At 41.9% G+C, this 23,802-nt stretch overlaps 1 protein-coding gene across 2 annotated transcripts in view; it reads left to right on the top strand.

The window, feature by feature from the left end:
• Positions 1 to 23,802, top strand: part of ARIH1 (ariadne RBR E3 ubiquitin protein ligase 1) — a 65,541-nt gene that overhangs the window by 23,497 nt on the left and 18,242 nt on the right. For both annotated transcript variants that reach the window (XM_032990382.2, XM_042803847.1), the window contains exons 2-5: positions 5,455 to 5,522; positions 14,021 to 14,165; positions 19,575 to 19,667; positions 20,053 to 20,108. In XM_032990382.2, the coding sequence (XP_032846273.2) occupies positions 5,455 to 5,522; positions 14,021 to 14,165; positions 19,575 to 19,667; positions 20,053 to 20,108 (362 nt within the window). The remainder of the gene's footprint in view (positions 1 to 5,454; positions 5,523 to 14,020; positions 14,166 to 19,574; positions 19,668 to 20,052; positions 20,109 to 23,802) is intronic.

Raw genomic sequence — 23,802 nt, 5'->3', positions numbered from 1 at the left:
TGCAGTTGGAATGAATACTGTTGAAATGTGAAAGCTGCCATGCTTAGAAAACAAAACGAGCCATGAAATGGAAAGAAACAAAATGAAGAATTTATCAACACCATGTCTCAAGAGGTAGGAAAGGATTTTGCTGGAGAAGCGAGCTTAAGGTGTTCTTAAATGTTTTTTATCTGCAGTGAATGCTGCAATTGAAACAGGAGCTTACTCCTAGCATGTGATGAGAAGCTGAACTCTGAAATATGCTTTTCTTGGTAATAACTGCAAGAAGTAGCTGTGCAGCTTGTCTTGATGGATGAAAACATGAATGGATCAAGTTCTCCAAACTGTCATTCAGTAAATTATGCTGCTTGGAAATTCTGATTTAAGCTAATGTCCTAATAATTCTTAATGTATAATTCATCTATACTTTTAAGTGCGTCCAGATTCCTCCTTCCAGTTCATACTTTCTTATTTTGACAGGAAAAAGAAATAAATTCAGATATTAGAGACCCGGCTTCCAGTTCAATTAAATTCTATTAAATTAAGGAGTTTTACTTCAATTAATAATGCTGCTTTGGAGAAGTCCAGACCTTTGCAGGGTTTCCCATCCCTGTATCTCCCACTTGCATTGGTGTGCCCGAATGTGGCAACAGAGATAATGACAGTAAATGTAGATACCTCCAGTGAAAACCAGTGGTGAGGTAGGATCTGTTTGGAGCACTTTTGGGACTTGACTGCTTTGTTAGCCTAATATTAAAAAAAAAAAAAAAAATCAAAATCACTGCTGAAGGACTAACTTTCTCTCTGGGCAGAGCTTTATTATTAATGTTTTGTCAGTGAGATAGTTGTGACAGGGAGTCTTTTAAAGTGCCCTGAGAATTTCAACAAAATGGCTGCTTTCCTCGGGTTTCATTCCTATCTGGATATCAACAGGCTCGCTGCCCTGAGCTCTAGGCAATCTTCCTCAGCTTCAACATGTAAAATTTAATAGGTGGCTGTTGTAAATAAGATCTGCTGTTTCAGCTTTCATCAAACCACGTTTGGAGGAAAACGGAGTGTTTAAATGTGTTTGCTTTTCCCATGCTTGCTGACTGTTTTTGGTTGCTTTACTTCTTAACATTTTTCATTGTAAACAGAAAATACCCTTTGTAAAAGCACACTTCTCTCTGCTGCAGCTTCAAGCCTGAGTAGTAATCCCCCATCTGAGCAGCACTGTAGCCTGTTCATAACTAATCTTTGTGGCGTAAGTCATAGAGGGGTAATCCTGTGTGCCAAATGAGAAGCCCATCCAGTTTCAGAGCAGAAACTGTAATATGCCAGTGCTGTGTAATCTAGTGTCGTTTAAATATTCTGTTAATTTTCATAGTGCTGGTCGGAGTGAGTGTCCAGAGTGACTGCTGAGGGCTCGTACAGCAGTGCCAGGGTTGATAGAGGGCTGGAGCTGAGCTAGTGTCAAAACGGGTTGAAACATTAAATTATTTTGGTGTCGTTTTAACCCGGTATGACTGAGTTACAGCACATAGCTGCTCTGCAGCAGTGTCTCATTGTGATAGATGCTGTGATTTATTCCTCCAAAGCTGCTCCCAGGTAATGGTGAGGTAAGTGTGTGCATGCAAGCAATTAATGCAGAGCAGCTGTTACTCTGTACCTTGTTGGTGTGCCTTGCCTTAAATTAGAACAGCCCTTAATGCCAGAGGTTTTTGCATTTGTATTTAACTGTGGTTTACATTATGCAAACCAAGCCTCTTAGCGCTGCCTCCTTCCCTGTCTTCAGTCCTCCCTGTGTAATGCTGGCTCAGGTTGTGTTGCTGTCCCCACTGCATATAAGCAAGGACACAGTAGTCTTAATCCTGCCTTCTGTATCAATAGAACAACTAGTTAAGTTTTTAATATTAGATCTTGGATGTGTCAAGCAGAGAAAGTAGGCAGCCCAGCTATTTCTGGTAGGAGCTTGTCATGCTGCTGGTGTTTCCTTTTTTTTAAGTTAACATGATGAACAAATACTGCTGTAGCTGGAGGAAGCTAAAGCCCAACAAGCTAGTAAAAGCTACCCCTCACACCATGGTTGTGTTATAATACATTAAGCTGACAGTGCTGGTCTCTGGAGTATAATCCGAAATAATGTGCTGCTTCATACGCTGCTGTCACAGTGGGAAAACAACTTTCTTTTTGTGATGCTGGGATACTTGGGAGTTGTGATCTGGGGAAACTTGCTTTGGAAAGCCGCGGTGGCACTTCTCTGGGCAAGTGGAAAAGCCACAAATGAAACGAGACGCTCGTCCTTTAATGAGCAGTATTTGCTGGATTTGCCGTGTCGCACTTGATAATCACTGCGGACCGCTTTAGTTCCTTATTAATATGGCGTAGCTTATCCTTCAGTGCAGGGGGAACCTGTCATCTTTAAAAAGAAAAGTCAGCCAGAGACCACTACCTTAGTTGTCTCTTTAGCTTATTAAGTGATTAATAGGTATTCCCAGAACCCTTAATACAGTGGCCGAGTGGGCTGCCACAGCAGAAGGTAGGACAAGACTTCGGACTGTCTTAAAGCTCTCTTAATGCTGTTGCTTGAGGAAAAAGAGAAAATGCTATTTCTTTGTACATCTGGCTGATCTCTGGGCTAAGTGAAGAATCCTTGTATTTGAGAAGCTGCATGCTTTACTGTCTGAAACTCACTTGTAAATCTAGAGCGTGGCAGGGCTGAGGGGCTCAAGTTATGTGCTTTATAGATTGAGTGTGCTGGAAGCGTTACATAGAGAAACCTATACCTGCTATCTGCCTGGTATGTTTAGCAGATTTCCCAGTTTGAGGCAAGACTTGTCCTAGACCATAGAAATTTTTTTTTTAAAATAGAAGTTGTACTGACTATAGAAGCTGGTATCATAACCAAGATAATCTAGAGATAAGATCAGTTTGTTTACTAGAGTATATTTTCACCTTTCATTAATTTGCTCTAGGAAGCCTGTTTAAGTGATCTGATAAGAGCTCCTTTAGGTACTGCTACATAATATAGATAGTGTTACAGTCAAAGATGTTGTGGAGTCCCAAATACAAAGTAACCCAGAAAGATCAAAAACTCAAGCCTTGGAAGAGGCTGCAGTTCTCCCTGGTGAAGGGAGACCCTTAAATTCCCATACAGCTTCTTGGTCGCAGGACTGACTTGACACAGTTCAGCTGCTCCCCTCTGTCTGCAGTGCTGGCACAGGCTCTGTGCTGCTGTGTGCTGGGCTGGGTCAGAGATTGGTGCTATTGGAAAGCTTTGTCATGATTTTTTTCCCCCCCCCCCTCCTTCTTTTCTTTAAATGCGGTTCCATGGTGGTTTAGCATGATTCCCATGTGGCTGCAGCAGCTTGAACAATGTTGACCAGGCAGAGCACTTGTTGGCCCCACTGCCAGGGCAAAAGGCGAGGATGCAGCTCTGTAGGAGATAACAAACCATGCAAAGACCATCCTGTTGCCTGAAGAGCCTCTTACCCTTACCTCAGGGTATATACTCAGTGTATCTGTACTGCTTTTGCACAGCAAGTTGTATCAACTTGCTGCTTTGGCTGAGAGCTAAAAAGAGAGGGGGGGGAAATAGCCCCATCAGAGCAGCGAGCTAGTCCAGCTTTTCCCCAAGCTGCACTGTCACTACTTTGACACAAAGGAATGGGTAAATCTGCCCCAAAGTGGGATCGCCCCTGTGGCAGGCAGCTGCAGCGCTGTTACCCCAGCGCTGCTGGCGTGCTGGAGGTCGGGGTGCTGCCTGGCTCTTTGGTCACGGCCAGGCGCGGGTGGTTGTCAGCCAAGCACCTCATTGTGTTGTTACAGTTGGGAGCTTGGATCCATATCGCCTGGGAGACTTCTTCAAAGAGGGGCTGGGGCCATGTTTTCACAATACAGAGCGTTTGGCAATACTGGTTTCTGGTTTTTCTGCCCCGTACTGTGTAGCAGATTTGCCATCCCAGCTGTTTACGGGGCTCCACATGGACTGGATCAAGGATCTGGTCTAACCTTTCTAAAGCTGCTTTTGTTCGCATGGGCTTTTTAAGTGGGGAAAAATTTCTTAATTTGGCTTTAAACAAGCTGTGCTGGCATTAATAAGAGTAAGAACGCACTGCAGAGGGAGAGGAGTGTCACTTTTTATAGTATAAAGCACAAGACTAGTTCTTTGTGCTTAGATTTTGACCCTAGGGCTTTATTTCAGTGAATGTTTTGTTGGTGTTGCTGCTGAAAGATGCTGTCCTGCTTGTCCCCTCCTGCCCTCTTCCTTGTGCTAATGCAGCTGTTTGTGTGGCCAGGCAATCAGACAGATTGGGGAACTGATTCAGTGAAAAAACAACTTAAAGGAAAAGAAGAAAAAAAATACCCATTTCCGAGCCAGTAATCTGCATTGTTGCAGCATGAGATGGCTGTACTGGCATGGACTGGTGAGCACAGGACATGCGAGCGTGCAGCTGAGGGTGAGGATGGGGTGGGATCACTGCTTTGGGTGGCAGCACTGGCTTTTGGCAGCTTCAAGTTGTATCTATAGCCTGCGGGCTCAGAAAATCACATTGCTTCGGTTATGTCCTACTTTTCAACAGCTTCAGAGTGTCCATTGAAAATTTGCCCTAAGGCAAGCTTCCATTTTGGTGTCAAATGGCAAAATACACTTAGCGGCTCTCTGGACACTCGCTGCTGCCTCTGTTGCATGTAAATGGTCCTCAAACTGAGCCGAGGTGGCTTGGATTTAGGGAGCTAAAACATGGTTCTGGGGTGTAACAGAAGGCATATGAGTTGTTGTTTCTCATGACCAGAGCTTGGCTGATGATACAGGTTAAATTGGAAGAAAAACCTGTGTACAAGTGAAAATCAGCTTTTATTTCTGGTCATATTTCTGACCTTTCTAGGCTGTATTTCTCTTCTTAGTTTTATAACTGCACAGTATTTTCTGCATCTTGGGGTGCTGTGGGAACATGTGGAGACTTCAGAGGGCTTTGTCGTCTGACACTGGCAGCCCATTACTTTCTGGGAGAGTTTTCAGCCCAATGTTTTGGAGGTCAGGGCTGGAACAAACAAGGAATATTCTTGTTATGCAAGTAGTGTAGAGCTCTATGTAAAAAGTGAGTAGGGTGGATGGCAATTAGCGCTTCCTGCACCTCATGAACATCCCACGATTACGTTGTGTAAGCATGCTGGACATGGAGATGTTGGCACGTGGGCATCTGTTGTGGTAGCAGTAACTAACCTGTTCCTTAAGCCTTCAATCGTATTCTCATTTTATATAGCCTTTTTGCTTTACAGAGGTTGTTTTGTTTTGCTTTTTTTTTTTAATTTTTCTGCCAAGTCAAACTGTTTTCCAATATAAGTTATTTAACATGTATTGTCTGCACAGATTATGTTATCAGACACACTGATTTCTCCATTTGCTTGTTCAAAACTCTCCTTGGTGTTCTCATAACCGTATACCAACTGGATCAAGCTGTTACTCAATTATTTTTTCTTTTCTTTCTCTAGAATCCAGCGACTATCACTCGAATACTGCTTAGCCATTTCAACTGGGATAAAGAGAAGCTGATGGAGAGGTAAGCAGCCATCTTAGCATGCAGCCACATTCCGCTTCAGACCTGCAAAGAAAGTTTATTACCGGATTAATGTGAGAATGGATGAATGCACAGTATGTGGCGGGAGAATCTTGTGTAAGCTCTAAATGTTCCCCCTATAGCAGCATTTACCAGCTAAGAATGACTACTTGGTTTAATATTATTAATATCTATTAGACTTCAGAGGAGTTTTGGAAGTTAGTTGCCCCTTGGAGGAAAGGATGCTTTCCAGTTTGAACACATACAGGCACAGCATTTTCACAGGCTCTGGAAAAAGCAAGCAGGAACAGGTTCCTGTTATTGTGCAGTTGGGTTTAGACTGCTTGGGTTTAGTTGCTCTTGCATGTTATGCTAGCATGCATATTTCTGACGTGTTTATTTGTTAATCTTGCTGAGACTAAACTGTTCTTGACTGATAAAGGCTACTGGTAAAGTGCATCTGTGTTGTCTTCATCTTTGCAGCTCTAGATTTTCTTCAGTGTGTGTGTAAATAATGGCTTGAATTTTGCTTCTCCCTCCCCCTCAGAGCAGAGCATTTTATGGTTATTTCTCATCTTTTATTCCCAGCTCTTGGGGAATGTTGCTGGTAAAGGTACTTCTTATAGTTTGTTATTATACAGGAGGGGCCAAATCCAGCTACAGTGCTAATGCACTTGTTCTTTTTCAATGCCAGTGTTGCTGTTGAGAGTGTGAGGGAGCTGGAGAATGCAATTTACTTGCAGAAGCTGGCAGAGAATTAGTCTGAACCAGAAGGAGCAGTAAAGGCAATACAGGGACTTACTGGTTGTTAGGGTCTTTACTGGATTTAGCAAGTGTTAAGAGACAGAAATGAGCGTGTGTGGGGTGAGGGTAGAAGAACCAAGTGCTTGGTAAGATTGTTTGTTTGACTTTCAATTACCATTTCCTTTGCCTCATGATCAGAGTATGAGAAGGTAGGATGCTTTGCAGTCTGCAAAAACCAGGAACAATTGTTGGTAGTACTGTTGAATTGGTAAATGCCACTTCACAGCCCGTAGGTGCTCTGTGCTGAGCCAATCAAGTTTGATACTCTTCCACGCAGAGTCCAAGTGTGGAAGAGCAACAGATTTTCAGTCTGCTAATAGATAGTTTTGGAGTTTAAATATTTCTGCTATCCTGGTTTAATGGATTTAGGACACCTTTAGCCCCTTTTGTGTTACACTTTCATTTACCAATAGTGCTCAGGTACCTCTTATGTTTTGTTTGGCCTAGATTTTTTTTTTTTTTTTCCCCTGAAGTGATTGTATTTTCTAAAGCTTTCTAGACTTTGCTTTATTTTTCTGGGACTGACATCTTTTAGTTAATGTTGGAAGTATGAAATCTTTGTGTTACTAATATCTATCACATTGAGGCTATTTAAATCTGACCACAACTGTTAAGCATTCTGATTTAGTTCCTCTTCTATAATGTGTGTGTGTCACTTCTTTGTATTCGAGTTTCTTGTACTGGTTCATTTGGCCAGGCTAAAGTTCACTCTCCCTGGTGACCTCCATCTCACTTTGAGATACCTCTAAGTGTACTGGAATGTCATCCCTTTATTCAATAGGATTTTTTCCCTTCTCGCTGAAAGCTGGTTTAAGGCTGCCACCAATTTAAGAAAAAAAAGAGGCAGTGGGTTTTTTCAAAGGGAAGTGTTGGCCACTTTTACGTGAGGTATTATTATTAAGGCTTTTACAGTTTCCCGTCAAATCACTTCACATGTAAATATTTTCAAAGTCCACAGGTAAACATTTACTCTTGGTACATATTCATTAAAATACTTATCTTAATTCTATAGGATTACCTCTGTGAGTAATGTAATACGTGACCCTTGCTTATGCAGACCTGTTGCACACTAGTCACAGTTTTGCTGTTGATCAGTGGCCTGTTGTATTAGAAAAACACTAATATATTTTCTCTTAAGCAGCTGATACTGCTTTCTGTCTCTTCCTCACCGGGCCAGCTCCCACGAAGCCCTTTTCAGCCCTCCACTGACACTCAGCTGTGTTAGAGCAGGGAGCAGGAGCCTGGGCAAGAGGCTCGGAGCTGGCTCGTAGTGTTAAGAAGATTTTGCAATTGGTGCAGGCAAGGGTGGGAGGCAGGTGGTCACTTCAGTAGCCAGGATGCAAAACAATCAGGTTGAAATAGTGATGGAGCTGGAAATGATGCCATGAGCTAGCTGCACATCACAACATGACAAGCTGATTAAGCCCAAAGTTAGACTTGGTTATTCTCCTGAAACAGAGATCACTTTTGAGACTGACTTGGCTTTGTGTATGTCCAGCAAGTCTTATTGCAGTGTCGTGTTAGTATTAACGAGCTGAAAAACGCTGGCAAGCATTTGTGGAGAGGCATGCTCTAATTGGGGAAAAAAAAAAAAATTAAACACTACTTTGTTTTTTTAAGGAAAAAAACCCCCAAAATTTACATTTACATTTTTACATTGAAACTAACACTATCCATTCACTGTGTCTTCAGTGTCTGACCCAAAAAGAAGTCTTGTGTCTGAAATCTCCAGCTTGCTAATAGTGTAACTTGCCTGTCAGTGTGCACCCGTTGCACTGCCAGCTAAACCCAGGCTGAGCCTGACCCAAGTAAAGCCAAGTAAAAGAGCTTAAACACCAAGTGAATCCATGTTCTGCAACACTGTTGGAGATGTAAATTTTTTTTTTTTTTCCCCCGGGGGGCTCTTACGTTAAACAGTGTACTGGTATAAATTTGGCCTCTTTTACTCCTGATAACCATTAGGAAGACTTCCCAGGAAATTCCTGTTGTTGCCTGTAGTCTGGGTGGGTTTAATGCTTGCTAAGATGTAATGTTTGGGTGCAATTTTGGGGGCTTGATTTCACACCAAGTCAGAGCTTGAAGTCAGTTGCTTAATGGTGTATATTTACCATACCTAGCCAGTGTCTGTTTTGCCTTAGCTCATCATGAGTCAGCATGATGTAACAGGCAGCCTTATCAAACTTTGCCTGGAGTAAAGCAGATAAATAAAGTGGCTTTTTTATAAAGTGGTGAGTGTGGTGAGGTCTGAGCTCGTGAGATGAAAATGTCTGTGTTTTAAAACGTGAAAACCTCTTCATCGCTTTTCCGTATTGTTATGAGTATTTTTAATAAGCAGGTTGTTATTGTCTGTGCCAGCTTTGTCATGGGAATAATTGCATGGTGTTATTATGAGGGCAGATATGTTACAGGTATTTATTGCACTTACAATGAAGTAATAGCCACAATTGAAAAATTGCTCTATCCCACTGGTGAAGCGCTAATTATTTGACAGTATCCAAAAGCAAAATTGGTGTTTTGGTGTGGATTTGTTTGTAGGATGGAAGTGGGTAGCAGAGGAAGTACTCGAGTTCAGCTTCTGATGTGCTGCACATATTTTGGAGAATAAAGATGTTAAATACTATGTTTTCCTCTGTCTCATAAGCTTAGTTAATTAAGAGATGGGAGACTAGCAGGTGCAGCCTGACCAGGTAACCCCAGAAATAAGTGGAAGTGCTTTAGCTTATAACTTCATCTTGGTTCCCCTCCAATTTTATTGTGGCTGATAGCATTCTTCCCTCCTGAGGGGAGTTTTGGGGATGAACTTCCCCGTGATGAAGAGACTAAAATATAGCTGTTCCACTTTGTGCCTTCCCCTGGTCATTTTTTATTTTGTTCTTTAGGAAAAGCGTTTCAGCATGTAACCAAAGGCCTGACTTAATCCCTGGAGGTACAGCCAGAGGAATTGCAGACTCTCGTCAGTGCTTATCTTGGTGGCCACGTCTGTTCCCTCTGAGCAGAGGACAGATGCCAGCATGGCCCTGGTGGCTTGGCCACTAGCCCAGATTGCCTCTTCCCCTTGTACTCAGGCCTGACTCTTCTCTGTAGGTACCTGGCTGTCTGCTTTCCTTTGGGCAAAGAAGTACTTAACACTATTCAGCAGAGGCTGAACAGGTGAAAAATTGTGTATGGCAGGCATTTTGGTATGAAGATACCTTTTACTGTGAGCACACTGAGTCTCTGACATTCACAAATGCTCTTTCACTGAAGTAAATATCCTAAAGTGTGTACTAAAAGCATTTTTTTCCAGTGACAAGACTTTTTTTATCTTTGATACTCCCTTGGATAGGATTTTATTATGTCTAGAAAATTGTGATTAGGCAGTTACCAACAGCAGGGGAAATTTTGGGGAAATGAAGCTGACAGCTTGATCCTTCTGCCAGAAAGACTTGGTACTATTATGGACTTGATAAACAGTGAAGAAATTATAGAAGAACTTCAAAACAATTCACTGGTGTGTCTATTCATTTTAAAGTAGCAGAGAAAACAACTTTGTGATTAAAAGAATTAATTCTGAAAAACTAATAGAACCACTTGTTGAAGTCGGCTATATTGAGCAAAGAGTCTGATGTTAGTTGAATTAGACCATAACATTTCTCAAGTATCAGGAGCATTAGAGTTACTGAATATTTGCACTGCAAAGGGAGAAGAGGGCAGGGGGTTGAAAAGGTGCTGTGCTCCTCTTGAAGACGGAAGTGAGGAGTGAGCTACCAAAAAGCAACCCTTTGAATAGCGAGACCTTGAGACATCAAAACCCCTGGAATTAGGAAGGAAGTGAGGAGGGAATTAAAGGACTTTTCTCCCATATTTCACAGCAGGGATGATGGCATGCAACTGTGTTATGTGAAATAAGGGACATACATTGGGTTCAGCTATTGGTATGGTGTTTATAGAGTTAATTTGCTCAAGAGGGTAGTAGGAGATTAGATGGAACCTGTTAGTAAGACCATTATCAGCTAATTTGGGGATGAATGTTTGTTAGTGTTAATGAATGACTTGGCACAAATCTGTTTGGAAGCATTGGGTTAGGAGGAGGTTCCAGGTGTTATACAGGAAAAAAAAAAAAAGACAGCTGGGAAGATCCTAGCAATGCAAGGGATACAAAGTGTCACTGTAGGTCTCATCAACACAGATGGAAACGAACATGGGGTTTCTAGTAGAGATTAAAATGGAGCTGCTAACATGGAGCTCTGGGGAAAGGGAGACATTGTTTAGTATGCATTAGGTGAGATATCTGCAGGAGAAGTACAGATGAAATTGCCTGAGATTGTGGTGAAATCTTAAATGGGATTGCATATTTTCTGGCCTCCTTGGGTCCAAGGAGGATGAATGGAAATGCAAACCGGTGGTTGAGAAGGTTTGCTGGGACAGGGAAGTGGAGAAATGTCTTGTGAGAAGCTTATCTGCTTTGTTGGGAAAGAGTGTTACAGTTGCTGCCTGCGAATCCTTTGGCTGAAGAACACAGGAAGGGCAAAGGGAGATCTGCTTAAACGGATGGTCTGTACTGATGCTTGAACAAGTGAAAAAAAGGCATGGTAATTGGAGTTAAGATTTGTCCCTAACCATTGAAGGAACTGGAACAGGCTTCTGACCGGGCCCTCTGTGTGTTTGCATAAGGAGTGGTGGAGCAGTTAGAGAGCTGTTGGACTTTACTCTGGAGTGTCCATTGGAACTCTGAATTTTCAGGGAGATGCAGGTTTTTGTCTGCATTTTCTAGAGTTCTTATTTTCCTGTTGCCCAGTGACAGCATGATTATGAGCCTGAGACATATACGTGCAAATAGTTGTGGAAATTACTTGCTTGGTGCACCCAGCACAGCAAAGCAAGCAAATGCATTAAAAGAAAACAGCATGGGCTAGGAGGAATACCCAGTAGCCTGTTTCTCCTCAACACCAGTGGCATTTACAAGTGGTAATCCCAAAAGGCAGAGTGAGTATTGTGAGAATTAAGAGTGCAGCAGAGTTAAAAAGGCCTTTTTCTTAGATTCATGTTTCCTCCCTCCTTTGCATGGCCCTGACAGAGTCTCTCAGCTGCCTTGTTTGCTTCTCCTGTGTAAGTGTAGGAGAGACCAGGTGCTTAATACAGGCATGACTTGATACAGGCAGTGGCTGTTGTACCAAAATATAAGCACCTTCATGTTTTGCAGTGCATCGGTGCTTTGGAAATGCTTAAATTGGCTAAAGACTTCAATCTATGCATTTTACCTTTATCACCAGCCTTTAGCCCCAAGAAACACGCTATGTCAAATCACTTATTTTCCCTCTGTTATTGGGAAGGAAGTGGTTCTTCTGAATAAGTTACTCATTGGTACTTAGAGGGGATAGGTAATTCCAGGTGAAAAGCAGTTCTTGGCAACTTTCTGTCTATATATCTTGGCATAAGGCAGTGGGTGTCATGGCTCAGGAGAGTAGCTTTTGCAGAGATTTTGTAAAAATAGAATTGCCTGGTGCAAGTGGCAAAGTCGCGTTCCTGATGTGGATATGCACACTTAAAGAGCCCACCATTACAAATATCTCTGGTATTTCCATAAGCATTTAGCTGACCACATGTGACACTATTAAAGTTGCATCACAGCGTTTGTCTTCAAAACTATTCTCTTTGCAAACATCACACCCAAGTGTTTGTCTGCTCTCTTCAAATGGAGGATGCCCTAAGCAGATCATGCTGCATGTAAAAACAGTTTGAAGGCTGGAAACCTTTTGTGGAGTTAATATTTATCCATGACTCTTCAGTAAACAAATACTGCCTATAATGGGACTGCAGTGAATTAACTTGCAAAAAATTTTCTAGCTATAAGTAATCCTGAAGGCAAACAAAACTTGACTGAGTTAAATCCCTGAGCTAACATTGAAGAACAGTGGCAAAGCCTTGTGTATGCTGCAATGCCAGAGTTCACCACTACCTTCAGAATTCAGTGTCTTGAAAATTAAGATTTAAAGTATGTGAACTGCATCAAGAAGTATATGAACCAGCAGTGAAATTAACCCTTTTTTATTGTAAGTAAAGTCTCGTTGGTGGGTAGTGGTGCACGAGAGCTGCTATGGATTTGGAACTTGGGGAATACTGCAGGATAAGATAATCTTGCCAGAGGCATTTTGTTTAGATATTGTATACCAGGCCTAGTCCCACATTTTTGTGACATAGCTAGTAACTTCTTTCCTCAGCAGAAAGTCTTGATTTCCTTCTATCCGTTTGCAGTAAGCAGATTTTTTTTTTTGTGTGTGTGTGGTTGGTGATGGGTTTAGATGTGCCTCGTAAAGATTCTTTTAACTTCAGCCTTGCCTGTGTGCTTAGCTACAGAGGCAGTTGTCTGCTGGGAGTAAATTTGCTGGTCTTGTATCTGAGTGACTGCACTATGGTTAAATGTGGGGAGGTTTTCCTAGGTAAGTTAAATCCTTATTTGGATTTAACTCACTGATGATGATGGGGGGGAATGACTTGTTTACTGGATTTGAATGGGGGGGGTGCGTGTGCAGGTAAGGTTGGCTGGTTAATTGTCAGATTTGGTTAGTTCTTTGAAGCTGCTGCAGACTGGAGAAGGGTATGTGATGTCTTGATACTGGGAAGAGGCTGACCTACCAACTAATGATTCTTTTGAATCTGTTCCTCCTCACCAAGTTGGAGAGCTTTCTGTAAGCCTGTAAACCAAACCAGTATTTTTTTTCTGTAAGGGAATAGGAAATAGAAAGTGATCTTTCATCTCCCTGCCATCCAATTCTGCATCCTGCTTTCCATGAGATATTTAATATTTGGAAGCATTGTAAACCTGGAATTGTATTTTCTTAGGAGGTTGTTAAAATATCTCAGGTTCACTGAAAACAAAAGCTACTTAAATGGCTAGGGTTTTAGCCCAAAATATGGACTGTGCAGCCTATGGACGTGGACAAGATATTCAGTGTGAAACTGAAGCCTTGCCTAACTGGAGATCAGAGTCAAGACCTAGCAGCAGTTGTTCCAAAATGCTGGAGATGACTGAAGTGTGAAAGGCAGTCCTGCAGTTGTCTTAACTGGAGATCGGTGACCATGCCTCAGCGCTTGATCAGCTGAACCAAGTGTCTGACTCTGCTGACGCATTTCTCCTTAGATCAGAGAAGGAAGTGCTAACACTAAAGTCAGGACCTCTTTGGGGCACACTTAGTGTAGACTGAGTACAGGAGCTAGGGACCTGCTGAATTGCAAACTGACTGATTGCTGCTTCCTGCCTCCTCTTTCATGTTTTAGTGATTAGAATATTAGGAAAAAATAGAAGGCTTAAGCTGAAAAGGGAATTGAATTTGGGGGCATCAAACCTGTGCTTCAGGAAGATGTCCTGATGCCTGAACTCTGAAGTAGGATGTTCTTGCTCTAGTTTCCAGTCCTAGAGTTTTAATGCAAAGCAGTTGCTGTGAAGAATCATGAATTACTTGAAATGCAGCTGAAGAATCGAAGGTACCTGAATTTTCAGGAGTGTGCAATTCAAGCCAGAATCTCTGAAATGATGTGGTTGTCTGACATCCACCTCTGGTCGGGGCTGTGTTATATTAATGAAGAATATGTTAAAAGTAGTGGGTGTGTGGGTTTTGAAATATTAACCCAACTTTGTACATTTAACTCCCAAATAAATTTGAAAAATTACTTACAGGGCAGGTAGGTGAATTTTCATTCTCTGTGTGTTTATACAGGTACTTTGATGGCAACTTGGAGAAGCTCTTTGCAGAGTGTCATGTAATTAATCCAAGTAAAAAGTCTCGAACGCGCCAGATGAACACCAGGTCGTCAGCCCAGGATATGCCTTGTCAGATCTGCTATCTGAACTACCCAAACTCGGTGAGTACCTGGCAGCCAAGGTGGTATCTGACCAGTCACTCCCCAGACTTTGCTGTCTGAAACTTAACGTTTTGGGCAGAAGTCTGTAAGGACTTCTTCTACAGTATTTAAAAAAAGCCTTTGAAATTAAACAGATTTCACTTTTTTTTTCATTGAATCTTCTAATCTGTAAGTATGTGCATTAAAAAACAATGTTCACGATTGTTCCTTAATGCAATAAAGCCTATGTTTTGAGCGCTGCACCTGATCCAAGTAATGCAGTGGGGGAACCACTGAATTATGTAGTGCTTTATGCATTCTCTTGAATTCTTACTGTGTGGTTTGACAAACTTTATTTGTTTTTTTTTTAAATGAGCCTCAAAAGGTATCAGTTTACCTGAAATGAGATTGCGTTTCAAATGAAATTATTATCCCTTCTGCAAAAACCTTTGAGGATGCTGGGGTCTGGGAGGCGGGATCGTAAAGTTCTTCAGAAGAAAGCAAGCAGTAGATCAAGTGATTTTTACAAAGGTCAGATACCAATTGAGACATGCGAATAAATGATACATAAAAGAAAAAATATGTGAAAAGCATGATGAGCAAAGGGATTTACCTAAAAAGAATGTCAAGACAGGAAATAACGTATAAAAGTAGTAAATAATGATGCAAAATAGTCAAGCTAGAAAGCCTAGAATAAAACTGAGTAGGAGTAGAAGTAAAATAAAGTTGTGCTGTTCAGAGAACACAACCAGTGTGGAAATCTTTGGATCTTTCTAATGTTTGTGCAATACCTTCTTAATCAGAGAATGTCAGGGTAGAATTGCTTGCCAGGGCTCTAAATTAGTCTTTTGGTTTTGTGGTAAGATTGATGATGGTGCTTCTTTTTTTGTAGCTGTTGACAAAAACTAAACTTTCCCATACACTAATCAGAGGTCCAGGCTTCTGCTGTGGTTTGGGCAGGCTAGCAACTTGCTGTGACTTTCCAGAGGCACGACTTCATGATTGGAGATCCTGGAAGAGAACAAGTTTAGCAGAAAAGCTCAAATATGAGAGTTCATCCGTGGCTTTGCCAAAAGGCAGGGTGCTGACATACGTGAGGAATTTTTCCTTGATTGTAACCTGGTGGAGCTGTCCTGACCCCTCAAAGAACCGTAAGGTCTGCCTGTCCTTTAAAGATCAGAGCAGCCCTTACATAAGGCTTCTACTCTTGCTCTGGGTGTGTTTTTATGAGCTTGCTTTTCAACAAGAATGGAAACCATTAGAAGCTTTGGGGTTTATGAGTAGCCTTGAATAAAGTACCCCCTTGCTGGGGGAGCCTGGCTGCAAGCATTTCCCTTGCTCTGGAGCAGGCAGAGCAGAGCAAAGCCCAGTTTCAGGCCGCTCAGATTCTCAGTGTTAAGATCACTATCACTCATGAGCCAGTAACCACAGGACTTCATGCATCTCCTTCTAAGCCTTGTGTGCATTGACGTCCTTTTTAGAGAATAGCTGTAAAGGAGAATTGTTGCTTGCCTTGTATAAAGAGGTGCCTTGAAAAAGAAAAGCTTGAAAAATTTGCTTGATGCACTACCTTATGCTAAAATCCCATTGTTTAATCACTTCAGACTTTCCATGTTTAGGTAATAAGGAAATTATTATGATTTTAGGCTATGCAACATTTTTAATGAAAATGGAGGAGGACTGAGATGGAAAAATGGGAGGAGACATCTTTAGCATCTTAATGTCCATCTCAAGAAAAAACTCTCTTGGGAACTTCAAATTTAGATTTCATTTCAGTTCTTAATATATTGTTCTCCCCTCTTGAATGTAGTTGCTGTGTTGGGTGGGAACAATACGCCCAGTGCTCACAACTGACAGGCCTTTCCTCTGGCTTGGGGGTACATGTGCTGCCTGGGAAGCAGCTTTCTGGTTTCTGGGAAGATCTGCACAAAGCACACTAATGCCTTAATGAATAGCACAATAAAAATAATAGTGACCTAGTCGTTGGAAGAGCAGTTTCTTAGCTGGAGCAGTTAGAGGTTGCAGGTGAGCAGGGGAGTGTCTATATTGTTGGTGTTGATTAAGTCAAGAGACAGCAGAGGGGAACCTCTGTTTCTTTGCCATACATAAAAGTTGGAGCATATAGCAAAACTAGTATTTATTATTTCTTCTGTAAAAGGCTGTAGTGTCTCTGTGTCTAAAGTGACTGTAAGCCATCTGGTTTGAAATCTGTTTTGAAGCTGTTTTGGTCAATGTGAATTATAAACTCTAGAATAAGTTATGTTCAATACCTAACCTAAAATCTCAGCTTTTAAATCCTCTTGCAGTGGTCAGCTTCCCCCCTCTCAACCCCCCAAAGAAAGCTCTGTATTCTTTTCTGAGAAACCCTTTTAGCCTAGGGAAAGCTGAGAGTTTGGAGTTGTGCATGTTAAGAAATTGTACAATGCTCAGCTATTACAGGAATGTGTCTTGAATATTCACCCTCTCATGGGGTCGTTGCAGGTGGTACTTGTCTCCCTTTTAAAGCACCTCTAAGGGAAATATGAAGGCTTTATAGTCAATCATCTCTAAAGAACTGTGATTTGAGGTTTTTGGAAGCACCTGCAATACAAGGCACTTGATGCTTTCATGGCAGCCTGCCACCCTGGTGGTTTGAAAACTTAAGGGAGGTATTTTAGTCCCCCTGTGTCCCCATGAACCACGGTCAAGTTCCAGTAGTTACTTTGGGCAAAACCCTTTTTGGTAAGACAGGAATTGAGAGGGTCATGGCTTTGCCTACCTCATTTCTTGCATTTTACCCTTCAGGTCCCATTTGAGAGCAAGGCTGCCGTGGTGGGGATGACTGGGGGAACATCATGCTGTTGTCCAAACGGTGTGTTTGTTCTAAGGACACGCAGGTGACTTAGTCTGTTGATGCTATCATCATTACTGAAGTAAAGAAAGCCTGAGGGAGGCTGTCACCGTAAACACATCTTGGAGCAGCCGATCGAGCAGCCGATCGCATCTCAGATCAGTTTGATGCTACCAGAAGAGCAGGGACAGGTATCGAATGGCAGCGTGCCTACACTAGCACTTGGCTTCGCAAGAGAAGTAGGTGATGGGTACAGATAGGGTGAAAGTAGAGCTGTCCCCTGTGATAACATGTTGTTTCAGAAGTCCGTTGCACTTGATGGTTTTGCGTCGGCCGTTTTGCTTGCTCCCTTGACATCTGCTCTCAGCTTAGCCAAAAATAACTGGGAACTCCCTCAAAGTAAAGAAATGAGTTGAAAGATACTCTGAATTCTTTGCAGCCTGGGAGGAAGTGTGGTGGCTGCCTTTTATGTGGGCATTTAGCAAATCTTTTCAGTGCCTGAAATAAGTGAAATGGGTCTTCAATATAGGTGTGTGCTTACCTATGTAGTGCTTCCCTGTGTTTGCTTGCTTGCAGGAGTATTTAGGTTCATTAAGGGATGATCTCTTTGTTCATGCTTATTTCCCACCACATGTGGAGAAGCCATAATTCTGGGAAAAGTCAGTGCTGTCTTCAGGCTGTGTGCTGTTGGCATCCCAAAAGTGTCAGATGTTGGGGCTTTTCTGTCATAACCCTGCATCTCCAGGGGATGTCACTTGGCCACAGCAGCAGCTGTGGAGCATCAGGCACCTTCTTAGCTGGCTCAGTAATGGTTCAAAAATTGGAAGGTGTTGGGTTTTGTTTTGTTTTGTTTTTTCCCTCCAGTCTTGGGAGTTGGTGTACCTAGGCACCCTGTAGCTGTCGGCCTCCTGTCCCCTTGAGCCATGGTGCTGACAGGACACACTACTCTGATTCTTATCTTTAGTTATTTTGTTTGTTTGTTTTTATTCAAAAGAAAGCACAGGTTTGAGTGGGTATCTCTTGTGTTGTTTTTTTTTGTTCGTGTTTGGTTTTTTTTTTTTTTTTACCTGGAATGAAGTCAGATATTCGGCTCATTTCTTGCTGACTGGTCAGGTCAGATTTAACCCATCTTGCTACTGCTGGTGGTCGGTGCTCTGGCAGGGCTGTGGGGAGGGCAGGCAGTGGAGCTCACTGGCTGCAGCATCACAGCACATTTCCAAGCCTCAGGTTCAAACCTGTGCCCTCGTTAATGATAGGAGTGCCAGACGAATGTGAATCAGACAGTGGCAAGGCCATGGGAAGAACATGCTAAAAAAGCACCTTCCCTGTGCAATCTGAGTGCTGTAGCATTGAAAGACAAGTGTAACCTCGCTAATACATGTGTCGGGTGAACAAAATGGTCAATGTTATGACTGTAATCTTGATTTTCTAACGGCCAAGGAGACAGTTTGGGAAGAACATTGTTTTCTTAAAATGGACACCCTCCTTTTCTTAATTAACAGCATCCTGCTGCTTTTCCGGGCTGTTCTGCAGAGGATACCAGGTTTCTGTAAGTTGTGGAGTTTCATACCAGTTGATGGTATCTCAGGGTGGAGCTCTTGTTTTATCTTATTGGCTGAACATAAGATGGCTTGAAAAGCAAAGCCATCAAACAGTAACCTGCACAGTGGTATGAGTGAACTGTTTTAAATATAGTTTGTCCTTGCCCGTGGCTCTGGGTATAAAATAACTTCAAGATGACCTGAGAAAAGTAACTTAATTTCAGCCTTTCCTCAGCAGCGTTTGTTTCTCCACCCCTTGTGTAACCATTCAGTCCCAGATGGTATCTCGATGTACTCTGTGTAGATGATGCATACACAGATGAAGTTGTCCTTGTTGCTGTCTGCAACAGCTAATCATTATTGAATTTTATTTAGTAATTTACACCTGCCAATTAGGATCTTCAGTGTCTTCATCTGATGAGCACCTGGGTTTCAGGGGGGAAGTTTACCAAGCAAGTTGGCAAACTATGCACATGCCTTAAAAGCGTAAGTGCACACAATTCTTTCTATTTCTGTGGTTTAGTGCTCACCCAGTAATGCAGACTGATCGCTTACTGTTTCCTATACAAGAGGGAGCTAAATTAGTGCCTGTGCATAGCTGGTGTGCATATTCTGAGACTTCTGGGCAGCAACCACATATGGTAGCAAGCCAAGTGGAAAAATAGGAGGAAAGAAGACTGTGTATCATCTCATAACTGTGACCTGTTTGGTGGTGTTGCATTTATCTTATTCATTTGCAAGAGTAAAAGGAGGAGAGCCATGCTATGCTCTGTATATTGCCTCGAAAACAAGGATCAGTTTAAATGGGCAGGAAGGATGGAAATGTCAGCCACACCTTTCCTTGCTGCTAGGGTTAGGGATTAAAGTCTGGCTTTGAAAGCATGACTAAAACTGCATTGGAGATGTTCTGTACTGATGATGATGTAAAATAAATAGCAGCGTCTCAAGTTCGGTGTGGGGGATGAGTGATGTGATAAACTGAACAGCACCAAGAAGGGCAAAATGGTTGAGTGAATCCACGTGATAAAATGATCCGATGTCTTGTGTTCTTTCTTGCAGTACTTTACTGGCCTAGAGTGTGGACACAAGTTCTGTATGCAGTGCTGGAGTGAATATTTAACTACCAAAATAATGGAGGAAGGCATGGGACAGGTAAAATGTCAACTCATCTACCTCATGACTTACGTCTGGCAATTCTGTGTATTGGAGAAGAAAGCGGAAGGAAGGGGAGAATTCTTCCCCACTAAAGTTTAAAAAACCCAAAAGAACAACAAAGAAAACGCAAGCCTCCAAGCTTTGAAGGCTGCAGTCTGCCACGGGTGAAGCCGGAGGGAACTACATGGAGTTAGTGCAGGCGCCTTTGCTCTGGGTGGGAGGAATCGTGCTGTGCACAGTGGCACATCTGGGATGTGAGGATAGAGCCAATGTACTATTTTTGCTATGTATTATAGTGAAGTCTGTTGCCTTGGAATTCTTTGTGATGCAAAAATAGGATAAACACTCTTCCTTTTATGATCTTTTTCTGTTTTTTTTTCAGACCATTTCATGCCCTGCTCATGGCTGTGATATCTTAGTCGATGACAATACAGTTATGTAAGTATGATGAGTTGCTACCTCTTGGCTTTCCTCTCTTTTACCATTTGGTTACTCATATGCTGTTCAAATGTACTGGCTTACAGAAAACTGCATAGAGGCTTTAAGGCAGCAGAGAGGTCTGTCTTGAACTATTTTGATACCAGCATCTCTCTTTACTTCCTGTTTAGCTCTGAAAAACCCATGTCACAGTACTTGGTGGAAAGATTCCTTGATCAGTTTGGTCAGCAAGACAGCACAATAAACACCAGACAGTCTTTCCAAACCCTGTTTAACTGCTTTATGCATTTTGTTTCCTTTGATTTACGTAGGAATTTAGGACTTCCTACCTAGGTCAACCCACTGGTTCACCAAGTCCTGTAGCTATGGTTAATACGTGAGTCAGAGGAAAGAAGCCCTGTGTACAGTCTGTAGGGTGTGTTTTATGCCCTCTGATAGAAAGCAGGTGACCCTCGAACATAAGACTTGATCAAGCTGGTATGGCAGCCTTTGCTGAAGTTGTCCAGCTGTAGTATGACTGCTCGTACATGGTGGAACAGTGAATTCCATGAGCTTCCTTCTCTTTTACATTGGGTGATGTTACTGCATGAGTAATATCCTTCATGATTCTGAACCTTGATTAAGTTCATTTTAATTCTTCATGTAAAAAGTGTCTAAATAAAAGCTTATTCTGTTACCTTTTTCCTTCCTTCCTGAAGTCTGACTCACTCATTGATATTAATTTGCTGTTTTTTATATCAGTTGCTTTCAGACTAGTGATTTCCCCTATCCCTCTGTACTACTGGCTCTGTGTTAGTCATGAAGTGTAGGCTGGTAGAAGTGGAAGTAGCTGAAATGTTTTCATGCCCTGTTGAGGGGTGGTTTGTTTGAAACTGAACTGAAGTTGGCATAATATCTTGATTGAGATTTTTGTTTATTGGAGTCTGAACTCAACTTGTGGTGGTACACACTCTTAGCAGGAAATTTCTTGAGTGTGTTTGATTGCAACAGTTCGAATAAGCTGTTCAAGTAGTGCGTGTAAAGTAGTGTAGCTGAAATTGTTGTAGGCTGTGGTGGTAGCAGTAGCAAGGAAAGGATGGAAGAAGAGAGCAGCGCTGGCTTTTGTTGCTGTGGCTTCTGCTGCTATTGCTTGCTATTAGTCGTAGATCTGGCTATCCTTATGTTTCACTTCATGGCTTTTATAGTAAAGAAAACTGTGACATGGGGTTGACTCTGGAGTCATCAACTCATACCATGTGCTGTGGGATTCCCTCTTGCCTAGAAATGACAGAGGTATCTGGGGCCTACGATAGCAAAATGCCATGTAGGTGGTAAAGCAAACAAGCTCCCTTTGTGTAAGCAAAATGATAAATGTTTTGTGGAGGTAAAAAAAAAAATCCACCTTTCCCTGTTCTTATAGAGGATACCTGGAATGTCTGGGAGGTGCATTTTTTTTTTTTTTTTTGCAAAAGCCTAATGCTTTCCTTTAAAAGCAAAGATGGGCAACTGTGGCAATCTTATGAAATAAGATTGCATGAATAAAAATGTAAGTAATCCCAGCTGGAATCTGCATTCCCTACCATGTCCTTAATTATTCTCTTTTTGGGTCTTTTGCTTTTGCAAAGTCTTCCAGCTCTAGGTTTCCAACCTATAGGAACCTTAGGTTAGCGTTCAATGTATAGACACATCAGTTTCTTCATCCGTCAGAAAATCAAAGTAGATAGTCCAAGTTATTAATTTGCACCCTTCTCAGTAATTGCCATCAGCAAGGCCGTACGTCTGCAAGATGAATTATCTCCAGATGAGTCCAAATTTAGCAATTCAGATGGCTTTCTTGGATTTGTGAGTACTTAGCTAGCTTATTGTCCATTTTCCATGTTAGTGTTGAGCGTAGGTAGGAAGGTTGAAGAGAGGGTCCCTTTCTCTGAGACCTTCAAACTAGCGGAAGGTAATCTCTTTCTATCCTTTGTTCACCCTTGCTAATGCTGCTGGTAATTGCTTTAACCTACATGCAAAGTTGTTGATTTCATTAATAAGCAAGGCAGGCTGCCTTTCTTACTGGTGTGTCTAACGGCCGCTCTCGTGGGTGGCAGCAGTCTGGTAGTAACCTCTGAAAGGCAACCCACTCTGTGGGAATGGGTGGATTTTGGGTTCCTCTATGGATGTCATATGGAGAGCTGCCTCATTTTTAATCTTCCGTTGCATAATTGCAAATACCACTGCTGCTACATCGTGTTGGAATGTGGTAACGTCTTGAAGTAATTCCTGTGGGAGGGTGTTTGACCTCGCACATCACGTGTATGTTGCTAATTCCACAGATCAGTGTCTTTGAGGAGTTTGCATTATCAAAATGGAACAAAAGTGCAAAATTTGTGGTCTCATAAAGCATTGCTGACATCTTTGGATGAATTTTGGAGATTGTGTAGTTTTGAACTGAGCTGCCAGAAGAGATCGAGAGCTGATTTTTTTTTTTTTTTTTACAAGCAGTTTGCTTTTCCAACCTTGCTGCTTCAGTGAGGTTGCTTCTTTTATAGCTTGGCTCACAAGGAATGTACCCTAAAGTGTGGTTAATGGGCACTGGGAATGGGTTTTGTCTGTTAATCTGTGTAGTTTCATTTATTGTCAAAATCCAGTCACATTCAGAGCAAAGCTCTTGAAGGTCCTGACCTGAGTGGTGCTGTGGAAGCGCTGTTGGACCTAGAGCAGGCAAGGTTGCTAACATGGAGTGATCGTAGGCAGTGGTGGTAAGCAAAAGACAGTGGATTGCATATTCAGTGTGCTCTGGTTAGTTGTAGCATTATTTTTCATTTAAATTCCGGTTCCTGATCTATACATACAATAAATTTTTCAAGTGACATTTATTAAGTCTAGAAACCTAGGTAAGAAAGTGAAATTTGTAATTCATGTTATAACTCCACATTGTTTTTTCATTCTTTAGTAAGTTTCACTCCAAAATTACAGGCTTGCCGTGGACACGGGCCTGATGAGATGCTTTGTCAGCTGATATGTTTTGTTTTAGCAATGGGAATTTAGCTGCTGCGTGCTATGTTTATGCAATAACCAGCATGTCGTTTGGTGAGGAGCTCCCCAGACTGCTGAGGGCTAGGGTTTGTGCAACATTGCATCATCACATGGGCTGTTCTTTAATGAATGTCTCATGATAACGTGCAGGAGTGCCCCTGATTTTGGCTGTACCCTCAAATGGATATTCTATTAATTTCATTATTTATACATGATACGGCCTGTATAAAGCTGTATTCCACAGTATGATTTAAAACAGGAATACCACAAAGTGTGTATTAGTCCAGCTTTATCCATATGCAGAAGACACTTCAGTCATAATGGAAAGATGTCTATAAAAGTGCTCAGCAATACATAATTGAATTATTTTGAATGTATCTAGGCTGGGCAGTCTGCAAATGCCAGCTGGGTTGGTTTGTCCAGGAGGAAAGCGGCCACCATGCTTTTTGAAGGATTCCTATCTGTCTGGTTTTCTTCTGCTGTCCTGCTTCTGAACTGACCGGCTTTAATTTAAAGTTAAAATTGATGTTGGGTACGCTTTCTATGATGCTGAATCTAAATCAAGTTTGTTTTTATGTTAAATAGATTAAAACAACATTAACTTTTAAACTGAAGCTGTAGCATTCTACTGAAACCCAGATAACATTAGGTCTACCAAAGTTATAAACACCACAACAGTTGTTCTGGAGCTTAA

Source organism: Tyto alba, unplaced genomic scaffold (assembly GCF_018691265.1).
Source record: "Tyto alba isolate M040663 unplaced genomic scaffold, T.alba_DEE_v4.0 Super-Scaffold_41, whole genome shotgun sequence".
NCBI classification, from domain to species: Eukaryota; Metazoa; Chordata; class Aves; order Strigiformes; family Tytonidae; genus Tyto; species Tyto alba.
This window is presented reverse-complemented; position numbering and strand designations above follow the sequence as displayed.